At 29.5% G+C, this 19,262-nt stretch overlaps 1 protein-coding gene across 1 annotated transcript in view; it reads right to left on the reverse strand.

Moving 5' to 3' along the window:
* Nucleotides 1–1,165: 1,165 nt before the first annotated feature.
* Nucleotides 1,166–19,262, reverse strand: part of LOC142329273 (beta-1,3-galactosyltransferase 5) — a 162,706-nt gene continuing 144,609 nt past the window's right edge. The window contains exon 2 of the mRNA XM_075373705.1: nucleotides 1,166–2,664. Within this exon, the coding sequence (XP_075229820.1) occupies nucleotides 1,583–2,620 (1,038 nt within the window). The 5' untranslated portion in view covers nucleotides 2,621–2,664 and the 3' untranslated portion in view covers nucleotides 1,166–1,582. The remainder of the gene's footprint in view (nucleotides 2,665–19,262) is intronic.

Genomic DNA, 19,262 nt, shown 5'->3' on the forward strand with positions numbered 1-19,262 from the left:
AATATGAAATATAGAAATAAACATGAATAAATCATTAAGGACTATTGTAATATAAAATATCCCTTTTAAAACCTAACCCACTGATCAGCTCTCAATTTAATATAAATTATCTGTTAGGATATACAGACATCTCACTGGTGGAATCAATTTGTATAATATTTAACTTCTGCCTGATGCATTTAATTTGTCTTGTTAGCTATAATGATATGACAAGTATTCTTTCTTTCATTACAGATGGGAGATAATTGATTCAGAGGCAAATTTATTATTATTATTATTATGGAATAATCAGATAAACATGATCTGTAATTTTACATAGGAATCTTTGCACCAAAAGAGACAAAATTCTAATGCAATATAAATAATTAGTAACAAAATTTAGTTTAAGTTAATAATAATAATAATAAACATTCGAAATTTGATAACACTATAATTTGGGAAGATAAAAGTTGAATACTTGAACATAGCAAAAAAAAAAATCATTCCACCAGTAAAAGGCTTTTGTATGAGTTCACAAAATGACAATAAATATGTGTAATCAATTTCTAAAGGAAAAATAATTATAAAAACAGGACAAAAATCCTTCTTTTATAATGTTTTAAAACTTACATAAATTATCTTCATAATAAAAAATTAATTGTGCTTTCACTAAAATGTGTGTTTTTTATACATCATATATTTATTATGATCTTTTCATGTTTCTATTTTAAATTGTGTTCTATATTTGTTAATGTAGGATATTGGGCACAACTTAAGAAGATTTTACTAATCTAAAAGAATCGATCCTACTTGAAAACTACTAACTGAAATCAGTAAATCATTCTTATTCATGTGAACATACATGCTCATTCCAAAATCATTTTTGAACTACCTTACTTTTTACATCTGACTTTTTCTTTATAAGCAACCAAAGCAAAAATTTAAATTTTACTTTATATTCTTATAAACTAATACAGATTATAAAATACAAAATTAAGCACATATTCAATTAAAACTTGAATAAATTAATACAAAATGTATCGTGTAAAGGATGATACCAATATAATTATAAAATAGACAAATTTATAATTATAACAAATATCGCTAATAAAAATAATAATATTAATAATTAATATTTTAAATATATAAGATAAACAAACATTAATTATTTGTACGAATTGTTCAATCCCATTCTTTAAAAATCACAATTGGATAGAAACAACAAAACAAGAGAAAAAGAGTTAACCTAACCTTTAATAAAAAAATCATAATTTTTAATTTAATAAAAAATTAGAAAATAGGAGTTTCTTCTTATTCTATTAGAAAGGCGATTCTTGTTAAAAATAACAAAACCTGCACATATACCAATTCAAATATGACAACACTCAAGTGTATAAGTAATTACATACTAACTTAATTTATACATACATTAATATACGAAAATAACTTCTCTATTTTTAACAATGGATTCGTTTACATAAGTTTAATAGTAACAATAATTACTGGTATTTACTTTTTTTTTTTAATTCTTTTTTTGTATTTTTTTTAATGGTAATTATACTTTCGAATATTTTAGTTATTAACGCTAATTAATTGATTAATACTAACTGACGAGTGTTTCCCATAAATCATTGAATTCATAATGCTCTGTTAGTCCGACAACAAAATCCGCTTTATGATTTTGAAGATGTTCTTTATCATCAGCCCAAAGATAAGACTGAAGTCCGAGCGAAGTATGAGATAGATTCGCTTGAGCGACAAGCGTTCCGGTAATATGTACGTCGTCGATCCAAAAATACGGCGACCGTTGTGCTTCACAATACAACGCGAACACGACATCGGGTGAATATAACACGGCCCAGCCCGGGCAATAACCCGGATACCATCGTCCAGGATATTCGGCCGGCGTTACCCTCCATTTTGATCTATAAGTCCTTTTCGCGACGCTGGAAGGCAACAATTTACATAATATAAGACGACGTGCACCTAATGGTGACAATTGTCTTACGAGCAGATCGTTTAAATTACGCGAATTCACAAATACGTCATCGTCTAATTTCAGAATATAACGTGCGGTCCTGCAGTAGTAAGTCAACCACTTTAAGCCCATGACGTGTTTATACGTCAAATTTCTGTAAGCATCGATAAATGAGCCTTGAATTATATCATTATGTTTGCTGTTTTCATCGTTTAACAATTGTTGTGTAATATTATCTGTTTCGCCGACTAGAAATACCACATTAATATCACGACCCCAAGTTTTTCTAATCGCTTTTCTATTTGAAAAATGTTTAGGAGTGGAATGAACTACTGCCAACACTAATGGAGTATTCGAAACGTTACACAACGCAGCCGGATCGTTCATAGTAAAAGTGAAATTATTTAAATCGATCAACTGATGTAAATCATCCGGCGGTAAATGCGAACGATCGATCCGATAAGGTGACGGTTCCATCGATACATTGTCTGATCTTAATAATCGATATGGACCTTGTAATACACGAGAACGGTCTGATGCGAAAGAAGATGGTGAATCTCGTCGCTGTAAGTGTAGTCGCCAAAATGTGAGGCAGACAAAGCCAGTCAATATCGCTACCCCGATAAGGGGTAACGATCTTGGCTTCTTTTCAATCATCAACATTATGCGACCGACCTTCGTTACCGCATTTCCAGATCCAGACTTTCCTATAAAAAAAAGAAAAGCAAAAATTAATTAAACTTCAACACTATATTTAAGAATAAAATAAATAAATATATTTGTAAAAATAAAATTCGTTCGCTTTTGGTAATGAAATATAAAAATTAATAAAAAGTTTTAAGAAACTGCATCCTAACCAACAGAATCAAATTATTTTTTTAAAAAATATTTTTTTCACTGACTTATTACTTATTAGTTTTTTTCTTTTCTTCCACATTAAGAACTTCCGCCAATATCTCCGCTTCATCAGGAAGTATGAAGTATAAAATTTGAAAATTTGGATAAAAAGGATAATCTAAAAAGTTTTAAATATACAGAAATGAAGAGGTGAACATAGATTTCTACATTTTTTAATTGGTTTTTAATCTTAATTTTTATATACGTTCATACATTCTGATGAAGCAAAGATTTTCGCGAAAACGCTTAACGTAGAAGAAAAATAAAAAATAAACAATAAATAAATTATTTTGGTCATAATTAAAGAAACAACAAAAATCAAAGTAGAAATGGTACAAGAACGGGCCCCTTTTAACATAACAAAGAAACATGCTTGTTGGAATGAAAAGTGTGAAGACGCGATAAAAAGAAGGAAAAATCTGGAATTTCAGGAAATCTCTTGAAAAATTGATCCTATATCAAAATTTAAAGAAAGAAACCTACAAGATCCTGAGAAAAGAAAGAAGAGAATTCCTTAGGATCAGGTTACAGAAGTGGAAGATATCTTTAAAAGATAACGAAATGATAAGACACTTAAACAAAGCATTCAAATAAAAAAATTACTCATACTCAGCTTCTAGTTTCAAGAGAAGAGTCTGTACTTTAGCACTGAATAATAAAGAAAATTGCGAAATATTGGCAGAGTACTTCAAGAATCTCCTTAATTATGAAATCCTACAAAATTAGAGTCCCAAGAGGATGTACTAAAAAACCCGGATTCTAGCTCCCCTACCAAACAAGAAATATTAAAAACCATCAAATCGTTCAAAAATAATAAGCTTCAGGAGAAGATGGTCGCGAAACTATGGAAGTTGATGAATGAAAAACTTCTTCAGTCAGAAGACCAGAGGAATGTTTTGAAGTTTTCGGACGAGGAAGAAATTCCGGAAGAATGGAAGGTAGCCCTAACACACCAATTACAAAATAAAAATCCAAAATGGATGTTAATAATCATAGAGGTATTTCATTGTTGTCAGCGACTTAATATTGTCGAAAATACTATTGACTATGCTAGAACCCCCAATAGATCACAAAGCAGGCTAGTATTGAGGAGGCTTTCGAAAGGGACGATCATGTGTAGAACAAATACAAAGTTTGAAATTGATTCTAAAATACTACATAACCAGGAACAAATCTAACTTCATATCTTTCAGCGACTTTTAGAAAGCTTATGATTCTGCGGATAGAAAGATTCTTTTTCAAACTGTGAGAGAGTACTAGGTTGACTCGAAAACTTTGAACCTCATTAAACTCATTCACACAAACACAATCTATAAAGTTAGATTTATAGGAGAAATAAGCAAACTTTTCCTATTCACGACAAGGTTGAGGCAAGGTAATGAACCAATCTATTAAAGTTGGTTTCGGATAAAATAATGAAAACTTTTGGCGGACGAGTAATACGGACGCGAAGATCGGATCAAAATACCAAAACGTCAAAACAAGATGTGCAGCCTTTGCTAACGACCTGGCTTTTTTTAAAAGCACAAATACGAGGGCTGACCAGAAAGAAACTTACGTCTTGAAATTAAAAAAAACCACCAAATACAAAAAAAAATTATTATGTACATTTGAAAGGGACAATCTTAAAACTATTTTTCTACATAGTCGCCATCTAAATTGAGGCACTTATCATAACAATGCAAAAACTTTTCAATTCCTTCTCTGTAGAAATCTGCTGCCTTAGATTTTTGGTATCCATCTTGCACAAAACTTGTGGAAACCAAGCTTCCCCGATACAATTTCTTGCAGTAAACTTCGTGAAATTTGGGGAAAATGAAGCGAGGGTTTCGTAATCATAATGAGGCGATTTTCACGAATTTTATCGTTGATTTTCATCGTCAGTTCATCAGTCACAAGTGTAGGCCGACCACTGCGGTCCTCATCATGAACATTGGTGCGGCCATTTTTAAACTGAATGCACCACTGCCTCACTCCACCTTCACTCATTATTCCATTTCCGTAAACCTCATAAAGCTGCCGATGAACTTCAATTGGTTTGAGGTTTTTTCCCAATAAAAACCTAATCACTGAACGCACCTCACAACTCGCGGGATTTTCTATTGAAGCGCACGTTTTAATAATTCACAACGAACAAAGTAGAAAAATTACATTCAACACGCTACGACAGCTTGATGAGTACTGAGCGTAGAAACGTTTTGACGTCAAGATGGTGGCTCTATTCCCACCCATCTCCACGCTAGGCACAAACGTAAGTTACTTTCTGGACCGCCCTCGAAGAAGAGTTAAAAGGAATAGTCCAAAAGTAGATCTATTTGGCCTACATATGTTTAGGCCTAAAGATTTCAATACTTTCGTTTACTTCTTATTGTTTTCAATTTCTACATTCTGGATTATAATTTTTCATTTATTTATGCAACTTCTTACAGGTTTATTTTGTTTTTCATAGGTAGATATATGTAAGTATTAATAATAGAATATAAAAAATAGTATTATTCCTGTAACAATGAAAATATAAATTGTAGGATAAATAAATAAATATGTAAATCCAAGTGATAAATCTAAATATCTAATGTATTAGGGTCATTTTGAAATTTCCTGGCTTGTACAGTGATGGTGAAAGTATAACTACACGACTATGACATTTGATAACTATAATCCTTTAGATGGTGTGTTGCGATGTTTCAGACGCATGCGTTTATTTCTTGTTTGTGGCGATCGAGTAAAGACTTTCTGAAAAATTAATAAAACTATAGTTCGAATTATTACAAAGTACTTTATTATTTTAAAAAGTTTAAAAGGACAGAATACAAAAATAGTTAGATTTCACTTTAAAGGATTCTTCCTCTTCGTTTTCGGCGGTAAAAAATTGGACTCTTGAATTTAAACGTGGTCGTTCATCCAGTCAATTTGATGAACACTAGGGAAGCCCAAAAACCTCCACGACCGAAAAAATCACCTCAAAAATCCACAGTGCCATATTAAACGTCGCCGACTGAAGGGGCGCGAGGTTGCTGACATTAGAAACATCTCAAGAGGATCTGTCCATCACATTTTATACGATGTTTTGGATATGAAAAAGCTTTACGTTTGATGGATGTCGCGATTGTTAACAATTGACGTAGAGCGCATTCGATGTAACACTTCACAAGAGTGTTTAGAACATTTTTAAACACGATTCAGCTGAGTTTTATAACAGCAGATAAAACTTGGTTCATCATTACACCAAACAGTGGATGGAAACAAGTGAAAGTGCGCCAAAGAAAACGAAAACGCCTACATCTGCAGGAAAAGTAATAGCTATAGGTTTTTTTGGGGGGATTCTCAGGGTGTGGTGTTCATACATTACCTCGATAAAAGCAGGACCATCATCAGGGAGTATTACGCTTTACTACTGGACCGACTGAAGGATGCTATTTAAGCTAAAAAAAAATCTATATCTGCCAAAAAAGTCCTTTCACCACGATAATGCGCCAGCACACACTTCTCGGATTGATGCTGAAAAACACCACGAGCTACGGTTTGAAGTGTTTTCACAAGTTCTGAATTCGCCGGATTTGGCTAACAGCGATTACTTCCTTTTTCAAAACCTGAAGAAATGGCTCGTTGGATGACATTTCCATTTCAACGGACTAGGTAAAAGTTGAAATAACTGCTTATTTTGAAAATTTGTATACCTTAATATACTGAGAGTATTAAAACCTGGAAAGTTGTTCGTTTAAACGTATCGAATTACAAGGACACTAGTTGAAAAATAAAAATAAAAGATTCTGGAAAATCTTGTTTTCTTTGTCAGGCCGAAAACTATCCAAATGACCCTTGAATATGCTTTACAAAAATTGCTAGTTTTGACATAAAAATTTAAATAAAACAGTTAATCACGAGTTATTATTTTACATAATATTACAAATAAAACTAATCATGATACCTCGTGTTTAATTTACAAAGATTTTTTTTAAATTCATATAAGTGCCATTAGATCACTGCATTTCTGTTCAAGTATTATGAATAAATCAAAGTTAAAGAAACCAAGCAGTTTTTGTATCATTACATTTATTGACAGTTCTAAATTATTATGTATTTGAACTGTAATGAAAATAAATATTTTATTTTGATCGGAACAAAATAATAATTATTGTATTATACTGATCATGTTAGGAATGGATTGCTACACCACATATAAAAATGCTGCCTGGAAAGATCAAGAGAAACCATGGTGAAATCTTGATCACAACTGCTGTGATCAAGGTAACCTATTTAATCGCAAGAACCTGAAAGTTCTCGCATTTAAATAAGTTAATCTTTACATATAGCTAAAATCCTTATTTTATCACTTAATGTGCAACAAATCACAGCTGTTAAAAATCGCATTTCTTCTACTGTAATTTCACTTTCTTTTTTCTTTAAAGGATTTAAGCCTAAATACTACATGTCAGTAGCACAGGTATCCCCATCATTTTATAAAAATATTAATTTTGTCCATTTTCTTAGTTTTATTTTTACTTCCTTGTACGAAGTATTGTAATCGTGAAAAATTTCGGTTTTCAAATTTTAACGGAAATATATATTTCACCTATTTTGATTTTTTTTTAATTTTTTTTATTTTAAATATATTGATTTATTAATAATAATTATTAGTCTCAGATTGTACAAAAAATTACAATAAATAATAATTCAATAATAATAAAAAAATATATATATGAAAAATATCAGAAGTTATTAATGAAATTAAATTTTATGTAAGTTTCATTTTAAAAAAAATTTGTATACGTAATTTAATAAGCGTACAAAGAAGTCATTTTGTACCTACAACAATTTTTTTTATTTTTAAATCAATAAATAGCTTTGAAAATGTACATAAATTTATATAATTATAAAATGAAAAATAAAACTGGTTAAAGTCGACGATGATTGTGGCGGTGGCAATTTAATGCGTGCGCGAGGGTGCTCGTGTGTGTATTATTAGGATGTTATATTTCGTCGTAGTGTTTAAGTATACAGTTAATATATATTTAATTATAATAATATACATTAATTATATTAAGTATAATTTAAATAGATAAATAGGATTGCATGCTAATAGTAATATTTCTTTAAATTTCTAACGATTTTCTTAAATATCTATACATGTTTCTGTGTGTATATGTTAAATTATTTTATATTATAATTATATTTTGTAATTATAATTTATAGAATATATTTTATTAATAAAAATATCAGTTTAAAATAATAAACTCTGTTATGAAAATATTTTAACTTCAGTAGGTAAAATTCTCGGTCAAAACTTATTCTGTTCAACGTATGATCACTAAGCCATCTTCTCAGTATCGAGTTTATAACAATCCAATAACGTTTTCTAACGCAACCATAGCGGTTGCACAACATTAGCATATGTTTGTTACATATATATGGCTCAGCAAAAAAGCAATAGGAAATCACTTCGTTCCTCATTTCCTCTAGTAAATCTCTTATGCTTAGTACCATGAGACAAACTTGTTATTCTTGAGGAGAGCTATTGTATTTTTTGGAGTGACTCTTAACAAAACAAATTGCTTTTTGTTTTCGTATTTAATTTCTGGATTTTATTCATTTTTTAAAAAAAATCAAATTAGTAATCATACCAATAAAAATTTAAAATTAATAAACACTAATAATAATAGTAATAAATGAATAAATTTTAAAAAAAGTAGAACAAATAATGTATATAATAGCAAACATCAAATTAATAAAATAAGGTAAATTAAACGTATGCATCTCGCTATTTGGAATGTTTTATAGACGAGTGAGGGTTGTTATGTCTCGTAAGGAGGGGGAATTAAGGAAAGAGAAATCTTGCAAGACAGCGGCGACCTTGTTAAGGCCGACAACAGTGTAGTTGCAAAGAAGAAATAACAGCCACCTGCAAATACTACAAGCAACAGTCCGTTCAACGTCTATCTTCCCCTTCCAAACAACATTCACCTAACAAGAAAAAGGGTCAATAACCTCGATAATTTAATCCTGCAGTGATATTTCTGTTATTTATTTACTTACCAGAAATAATTTTGCTAAATTCCCTCTAGATTACTATTATTTTATAATAGTATTAATAATAATAAAAATAAAAATTGCACGGAAGTAATTTTTAATAATACAGAAAAGTAACGAACAAAAAGTCTTTAGTGCGTTTAATATTTTGACAATGTCGTCTATTGTTATGTACATCCGGTGAATATTTCTTTATATGGCTCAACCACCGTAGTATTGTTTCGTAGCGTTTCAATGAACGTACCTCCTTTTTAGTTATACAATTTAATACATAGCGGGTTGAAGACTTTATATGGGTGTGCATATATTACACAAATTGCAATAGCCTAATAGTTAGTTATATTATGTTTTAAGAAATTACTTGAAATAAAATTTAGTAAAAGTTTTATAAGATTTCATTTATTCTAAGACCAGTTTTTTTACAAGATAATCGATGCACTTAACCGAAAAAATATATATATTTCTTTTATTTTTTCACATCTACATTTTTTATTAGGTTTAACTAAATTTTATGTACTTATTTTATAACTATTTTTAATCTAAAAAAAATATTATCGTTTAGTAATTTTAACTAAGAACGGTTTAATTTTTTTAGAGATCTAAAGAATCCAATATACCAAAGATATTACCCATTTCACTTTCGCAATAATTATGATTCAGTTATGATATTGTCGCATGTTCGCGGCTCAGTCAGGATACTGAGAGATTGACAAATGAGAATGTATATCATTATAATTTATTGGTAAAAACAGAAGTAAACAAGACAAATCATTAATAATAACAATGACCATTGTAATAATAATAGTAAACGACAACAATAAAACAAATAATAAATTAAGTATAGTAATTATAACCACAATAATAATCAAAATCGTAGTAAAAATAATAATAACAGACGTTAAAAAACATCACACAATAATAATTAGAATAATAACAATAAAGGTAGTAAACAATAATGATATTAAATGTCAATAACAAAAATATAATCATAAATGTCAATAATAATAATAAATAAACAGAGATTACGTACAAAACAAAATTTGTACTTATCAGGATTTATTCTTAGGTAGATAAATAGAATGGAAGAGCAGAATTCAGTCCCATTGATAAAAGACATTAGCATGACCGCTAGTCTTAACGCTTTTAACCACTATCTTGTATTAACAACAATAGTACAATAGATAAGAAGTATAAAGATCTTTCACTACAAATACCTTTGCTGTTCACAAATAAAACTACTCTAACAGTTTATGAATGAAATTTAGTACATTATCTCTTTCGCTTTTAGTCTTATAGTAACCCACCAAATTTTCCGGATGTTCGTATGTATATGTGTTTCGATGTCGCACTCTAAATCATCTTGTATCTCCAGTCTACTGACCGATTTTGATCAAACTTCGTCAGATTACTTCTATATATGAAGCACTGATGCCGTTAAATTTTCAACAAAAGGTCAAGGGAATGAGGCTGCGGAACAAGGTCGCCCTCTGTATCTCGAGATTTTGCCTAATTAAGGTCTTATTTTTCTTAACACATTTGTTAACAATTAAAATTTAGTATTTGCAAAAAAACATTTTTTGGGAAAATCGCACCCCAACCCCAAAATATATTCTAAATTAGTGGCTAAGTGGGTATACTGCGTGCCTCAATAGTACCCCTGTCACCACAAGGAGCGCTAGTGCAGCAATGACGTGCTAAATTAAGCTGTGTGCGTACGCATGTGTAAGCCACGGGACAGGAAAGTCCTACAACTGTGTTGTCAGTTTTTTTAGCAATAAAAAACGAGGGACTGATTTTTAAGTTTTTCATATAAATAAATAATTTTTTTATTTAGATATTTTGTAACCTACTTTTTGAATGAAATATTTGTGCCGACCTTCGTGATACAATGGTGATAACATCTCTACTTCCATCCGGAAGGTTATGAGCTCGAATCTCGAAAAAGCCATGATCGCACTTTTTTTAAAACTAAAAAAAAAAAAACAATTTCATAGGTAACTAATAATAATTAGGCGGGTGGGTTAGCCTGAAATTGCAAAAATAAATCAATTTTCAAGCGAAATTTCAAGAAAATTAGTGGAAATTTTGAGGGGAAAATAGTACATACCGTCTGCGTTTTTTTCTTTTTTCCGCAATCCAGATTCTTGGCTCACAATTATTATTCTTTTTATTAATTATCTTATCAATTTATCAAGATGAAGGATATTTTCATTTTTTGCGAACGACTTTTTTTTCAGTCAGAATTTTTTGCAGATCTATCCCAACTTTAAATAAAGACTAATTTGACTTCTCAGAAATAATATTTTTTAACTTTCTTTAATTTCGACTTTTTGAAATCGGGGTCAAATCAAATTAGTAAAGTTGTTAGTAATTTTTTTTTTTTAATTTTGTTTGATTTAAACCTAGAGATAACAACCAATTTTTATGAAATTTTGTAGATTCGTATATACAGAGCAATTTGTAGATACAAGTTTGGGGTTAATATCTCCAGGGGGTGGGGTAAATAGTTTTTTGGGTTACTCAAAATTTTGTAAACATAAACCCACTTTAAATTAAGCTAAGTACATGCGGGCATGTTTATCTTATCATTAAAAAAATTTGTCTCAAAATTCCCTCCCTATCTCAAAAAAAGAAAAAAGTATTTTTTTATTTATTGAAATTTTTTTTTAAAATGACTTTCTAAACAAAGTAGTAGATCAAAGAAAATACCTTGGGAGCAATACTGGGTGGAGGGGAATCGGTCAAGTTAAAAATATAAATTTTTTGAATTTTTCAAATGCTTTTTGGGTTTATTTGAATTTTTAATCGTACTAAAAGTTTAAATAATAAACTTTTAGTAATAATATTACAATAAAATTTCATAATAATTCACCCTTACCCCCAAAAAAGAAATCTTATGTAATGTTTTATTGGTTGTACATTTTTAGTGGATTTTTTTTTTGTTTCTTCCATTTAGCCTAGTAAACGCAGAAAAATCAAACATTTTCTTGGCAATCATTTTGGAGGTAGAGTAGCAGCAAAAAAGTAGCGATTTTTTGAATTATTTAAACTTTTTTTTGGTTTATTTAAACATACGAGTACAATATAATTTTACAATAATTAGATAACCTCCAACCTCAACACATAAATTTTTGGTATCGTTTTTCATGTATTATTATTTTCTACCATAAAAGAATAAATAACCAGTGCTAGGAAAGTATTAAAACTTTGTTTTTACATTATTTCTTAGTACGGTTTATTAGAAGTCGTTTTGTTTCTTTTATCTTATAAAATATCCTATGTACAATGTTGTAAATATAAAACTGAGTTAAAGAATTAAATTAATATGGAAAAATGTTAAAACGTCAAATTACATACATATATTCTTTCTTAATAAAATTCTAGGCTACCTAAAACTATTATACAAAATAGGCTTAAAATAAATTCGGAACATTTCAAATTTGAATTTTATTAAAGTTTTATATATAATTTATAAAGTTAAAAACATTTTTTAATTAAAAAACCTAAAATTTATTTTTAAATGTAAAAAAAAATTCAAGGTTCCAGTAGATTAAATAACACATTAAAGGCTCTATGGAAATTAATTAATATATTTTACCATAAAAAATATGCAGTAACAAGGTCTATCTATATACGTGTTCAGGGATATAAATAAAATGCTAGCGTGCTACTTTCGTTCATTGAGAATTTGATGAAATAATTAAGAAAATATTTTAAACGAATATCTATTTCACGTTAAACTAGAAACTTTTGAACGAATTCAGGGCAAAATTCAACCGAATTATTATTTATATAGTAATTTAATGATCAACGGACAGATTAATCAGGAAAACAACCGGAAAAATAACATTCACTACCTAAGTACTATTTTGAATTATAAAATATAAACAAAACAAGATCAATGAAATTAGCATATATTTCAAGTCTACACAATTTTAATGCACAATGGATGTAAATACAATTTAAACAAAGTGCTATAAAATTTCTTTTGCATATTAAAATTATATAAAATATTTACAAAAAAATTAAGATTCTGTTTAACGAATATGATAACATAATCTTAATCTAGTCCCGTTTTATTTAAACATAGATTAGTATGTCTGCTAAATAATTCTGAATGAAGGTGAATACGTACAAAGAAGGTCAAACAAACGTTTCCTATGAATAATTAAATTCTTTGTTTCAAATTTACCACGTCATAATAACCAAGAATTAACTAGCTAAAATATTAAACGGCTGAAAATTTAGAATTTCTTGCTTCATTATTAATGAATGTATTGTTGAAAAATTACATTATTTTTTTTACTACATTTTTAATATGCTATTTTTTTAATTTCGCGTAAAAAAAATGGTACTTTTTCGTTTTACGTCCTCCACTTTTATCACATAAAAATTACTTAATGTAGCATGTTTTATAATAATTGATGAATAAAACATAAGAAAAAACATACCAACATGCTGTTTTATACCGGTCATTCTAAACATATTTTACATAATAACATATTATTAGTCAAGGTTAGCGAGCGAAGCGAACGTAGGTTAATGTCAAGTGAAACAATAACGGATTGGACAATGTACCTGAGAGAGGTGTGTGCTGATCATTTATTAAAAAAACTCTAAAAAGGTAAGCGCTCCAGGAATGACGGTGGAAATAGAAGAGTCCTCATTTTCAAAAAGGAAATACAATAGAGGCTTCTTCCAAATCAGTGGGTATTTGGAGGTATTTGCAGAGAAATTATAAATATAATCTAACCAAACTTAACCTCTCTCTCACTCTCTCTCTCTCCCTTTTTTCCTGTTTAGCCTCCGGTAACTACCGTTTAGATAATTCTTCAGAGGATGAATGAGGATGATATGTATGAGTGCAAATGAAGTGTAGTCTTGTACATTCTCAGTTCGACCATTCCTGAGATGTGTGGTTAATTGAAACCCAACCACCAAAGAACACCGGTATCCACGATCTAGTATTCAAATCCGTGTAAAAATAACTGGCTTTACTAGGACTTGAACGCTGGAACTCTCGACTTCCAAATCAGCTGATTTCGGAAGACGCATTTACCACTAGACCAAGCCGGTGGATTAGCCAAACTTAACCTACGTTCGCTAACCTTGACTGACTAACAGTAATTTTTTGAATTTAAATAAATAATAAATTCAGTAATTTTTACAATTATTTATTATTTAAATAATCAAAACATAACTGTTAATTAGTCAAAGTTAGTGAGCGAAGCGAGCGTAGGTTAAGTTTTGTTAGTATTTATAATTATAAGCAATAATACTTACACTTTTAATATGTAAAATATATGTAATTTTTAAAATGACCGGTATAAAATAGAATGTTAATTATGTTTTCTTGGGTTATTTTTGTTGAATTATAGGGTTACTACGGTATTTCCCTAATGTTTTATTCATCAATTATTATAAAACAAGCTACATTAAGTAATTTTTTAATGAAAAAATGTGGGGAGGCGTAAAACGAAAAAATAGCAAAATGACATATATATATAAATAACGTTATAAATGACAAGCAAAAAAGTGATCTAACAAAAGCCTTACCGGTTATATTGAGACCGGTTGCAACTACTACTTTTATACGATTGACTGAAAAACTTGATAAAAAGGCAAACGAGCGGAAATTATAAAAAAAAATAAAAATAAAAAATAAAAAGCTACATTAGAGTACATTGACGGTAAAATAATGACAAAGGCAGTGTGAATGTTGATCTCATTTGTAACAGCACAGTTTTTATAATCCCCATGAAATAGCTTGCTGCATAATAGTACAAATTTAGGGTGATCGTATTTTTTTTTTTTTTCTACTACGTAAGCAATTTAATTTAAATATAAAAAAACTGCAAAAAAAAATTAGCAATTTTTAAAACTGTTTTTTAATACTCTACTTCTTTATGTCAAGGATTGGAAAACTGTCTGTTCTGAAAACAATATTTTTTTGAGGTCCATCAATATCACTATATCCAGTAGCGATATTACTTGGAAGCATGAGCTATTCTATCCTTAAACAAATTTTGGCATCAACTAATTTTATAATGTTTTAAATTATTTTCTAAACTAAACATTTTAAAACAAATCACAGCTGTTAAAAATCGCATTTCTTCTTCTGTAATTTTACTTCTCTTTTTTATTTTTTAGAAAGGATATTGACTTAACCCTTAGTTAGTTTTATATATATTAAAAAAAAAAAAAAAACAGTTGTAGGATTCCGGGAGAATCCTACGACTGTGGGTTGTTTCTCATGCACGGCACATACATACACAACTTAATTTAAAATATTTATCATTTTATTAAATATTTTTTTCGTTCATTTAATCCAATCATTCTAACTAAAGCGCGCGCGCATACCGTATTTAATTCGTGGTACTAGCGGTGACGGTCGGCATTAACTAAACTAATGTAATTTTACAACTTACATAGAACCACCTCGTAAAGCTTCACGGCTACACCAGGATCTTCTGGTGTAGCCGCGAGACTTAACGCACAAGTTACAGAGTTAACCGGGCGATCGAGTTCGAAATCCCAGCCAGACCGAGTTACTTTTTTATAAGAGTTAAATATTATTCATTTATTTAATTCTACCACTCACCTGTGACGTCATAACATAGCAGTCGACTACAGCAGAATTTTTCAAGGTTGAGGGGCGATTTTGCAAATATGATCTTTTAATTGTTAAAAAATGTGCCTAAGAAAAATTCGACCTTAATTGGTGAAATCTCGAGATATTAAGGGTGACCGTGCCCTACAGTTACACACCCTTGACCTTTTAAGTTGAAAATTTAACGGCATCAATTCCCGATATATAGAAGTAATCCGACTATGTTTGGTTAAAATCAATTCAGTAGTTCTGGAGATGTAAGGTGATTTAGAGGCAAGTACATATGAACATTAACGTTCGGAAAATTTCCATTCGGTTTTATCGGTTCCTTAGATATCAAAACGTAAAGATCCGGTGAAAATCGTATATGTCGAAATTAGACCGATTACAGTACTTTCCCTTCTAGAACAATATCTCTGCCGTAGGGGTATATAGACGTGAAAGTACAAAATGTTAATCTCATTAATTTTTCTAGTTACAATTTTTAATTTTTAAATCGAAGAATAGCCTCGAAAATGTACACATACATAAACTTATTTATTTTGGTCGTCATATCAACGGTAACTTAACACGCGTCATAGCCCAAGTGTTGATACTTATCTCCGTAATTTTTCTATTTAATTTAATTTTAGATCTTGTTCAATATTTTCCTCCGAAAGGCATAATTTTGCTTTTATTTGTCGATAAAAACACCGTATAGAAATCGTTTTCTAAACTAGTTTTCCAAATTCGTTAAAATTTAAATTTAATTTTAAAAGTTTTAATTTAGAATCGATTTCCGTTTTATATCTTACAACTGATTAGATCGATTTTAAATAATAAGTCATTAACGTTTAAAAATTCTATGAAGAATTTAAACAAAAAATTTATCGGATAAAGTTGTCCAACCATTTACCAGCATTTTTATGTATTTTTTGTAATTTAGTTTATTAAAATGAGCGTACCAGTTAAAAAAAGAAGCTATTCCTGATATATTTATACTTAGAAATTATTGTTAATTAGACGACCATTCCTCGAAAATTTAGGAACGCCAATGAGAAAATAAGTAATTAATAAGACATGATTTAATCAGGTGATTAAAACTGATGAGTTTAAAATGTAGTCAAAAAAGGTAACTTTTCTTTCATTTTTAAAAATGTTGGTGAAGAAAATTTTCTAACGTGAAATAACATTGTACGGGCCAATAGAAATTTTATCTGGAAATATATCAGAGTATAATCGATTTTTTTACTTTCATTGTAAAGCGAGTTATTTAGCATTAAACTCATCGACAAAAGTAAAATAATCTTCAGCTAAATCATTACAGACTGTAGTGTGTAATATTGAATTAAAGGTAAGTTAATTCTGTAACAATAACTATAACTCATAAAGTAACATACTGTAACAAGACCGGTATAATGGACCTGAGTAACGGATTCCTACCAATTAAGAAGAAATTAGTAGAAAATATAATAATGGGAGGAATCCAGAAAGGAGCTGAAAGAAACCCTTGTAGTAAAAGTAACAAGTCCGTTTAACAATCGTTTTTTGTAATACTGCCCGCTGACTCACAATAAACAGATGTTCTTCCGTGAGAAGAGTTACCGGACCAACTTAAGGAATGCATGGGAACAAAAAGGGCTCGGTAGATCGTTCTCACGCTTCGAGTTGGGTTCGGTCCGGCACGTAAAGAAGCTAGGATTATAAATACACCGGAGAAGACTAGCATAAAGTAAGTTCTGCGAACCAGTCCAGCGAGACGTTACGACATCAGTCCAGCGAGATCTCTTCGGTGTGAGTCTGCGAGACGTCAGTCAGCGAGAGCATTCTGCGGGGAGGACAGTGAAGGAGCGAATTTCCAGTGTGAATTAAGTTTGATACGATAAGGTGTCGCCACGAGTAATTCCAGTAAACAAGAAATACTATCGGTGAGGTACTGTAAGACTATAAGTGAAAGGGACAATGTACTAAATTTTATGCATAAACTGTTAGGTTAGTTTTATTTGTGAATAGCAAAGGCATTTGTAGAAAAAGAACTTTGTACTTGTCTTATCTATTCTACTATTGTTATAAATACAAGACTAGTTGTTTAAAAGTGTTAGGACTTGTGGTCATGCTATAGGACTGCATTCAGCCTTTCTATTCTATTTATCTACCTGTAAATAAATCCTGATGATTATTTTATATCCTGTTTTGTATGAAATCGCTGTTTATTTTTATTTGTTATTTTTTGATATGTAATATTATTGTTGTTTACTGTTACCATTATTGTGTATTTTTCCGACTATTATTGTGGTTGAGATTACTATTATTAATATTTGTTTATTTACAATTTTTCATTATCTGTTTGATTATTTTCGCTTATTATTATTACCATTGTCATTGCTACTGTGTCTTGTTTTACTTATGTTTTTAAACCAATAAACTGCAATTATCTAATCATTCTAAATTGTCAATCTCTGAATATCCTGGTCGAGGCGCGAACACGTGACAATATTATATGATTTATTGTTCATTTTTGAATATTTCTTTATAATCACGCGTTATTCTGAAATAACTGTGGTTCTCTGATGGCCGACCTGTTTATTACCGGTTTTAATCACTATGAACTCGGATCAGCGTTGTCATTAGTAAATGTAATTAATACTAATATCATATTGAGTTACATATAATGTGATAGGTTAATATAATATAAATTAATTTATTATGATGATCTCCATATATCAAATAAATTAAATATATTTAATTAAAAACTTTAGGATTAATTAAAAAATATATCATAATAGTAATGCAACAAAAAATAAAATGGCTGCTTTACTTTTTAAAAGTAAAAACCATTTATTATAAAAATATCTATGTAAAATCCAACAAGAAATTTAATTTTGTTTTTTATTCTATTTATTTTCATACATAATAAATAGGCTTATTTCTGTTTTTCTAAAAACACTTAAAGGTGCCTACTTTAGCTTCTAGAATTTTTAAAGATGACAAACATGGATAAAAAATTTTAATTTAAACAAAGAAAAAATTCACGTTCCTTCAATATCAAATAATAATTAAAATAACAAAAATTAGTAAACAAGCAGAATTATTAAAAATTAAAAATATGTATAAAGTTATAATTATGTTGTTATAACTGACTAATACGAAGTTTGGGGAGATAGGTTTTTCTTATATTCTCCCGGTAGGTGACTTTCGATTCGCATAATTCTGGTAATACGAGTATTAATCAAATGATTTGATTAATAGATAATTTGACTTGAAAGATGACATATCACTGATACTTTTAACATTAATATACGATGAAACGTTTTCCCCGGAAATATCATTAAATCTTGTTTTTAACACACACTTAAAAACAAAGAAGTTTTCAATTCGACCTGATCTTTTTTATGTTTTTCAAGCCCCAAACAACGCCGATTTCGACTGAACTGTTTTTCTTTATTAAGAAATTAAATTTATTTATTTGAAATTTTTTTATATAAAGAGATTTCTTTATTAAGAAATTAATTGCATGTATATTGACAAATGTGTTGAGGATAAACAAATAGTTTTAAAATATTAAAATTTTTAACATTATTCCGTTTTATACATAATGATTTACGAAGAATCAGGACATGTTCTACTGGTGAAAATAAAAAAGAAAGTTCATATAAACATAGGCTCGGAAATGCTTCGTTAGCGAGTGTCGGCTGGTGCCCTGATTTCTTCGCCTTCGGTAAAATTAAGCTAGACTAACTCCTGGAATCCAAGTTAAGGGAGTAAATTTTATGGTTTTAGGTGAAATCTGCT

Source organism: Lycorma delicatula, chromosome 8 (assembly GCF_047948215.1).
Source record: "Lycorma delicatula isolate Av1 chromosome 8, ASM4794821v1, whole genome shotgun sequence".
Lineage (NCBI taxonomy): Eukaryota > Metazoa > Arthropoda > Insecta > Hemiptera > Fulgoridae > Lycorma > Lycorma delicatula.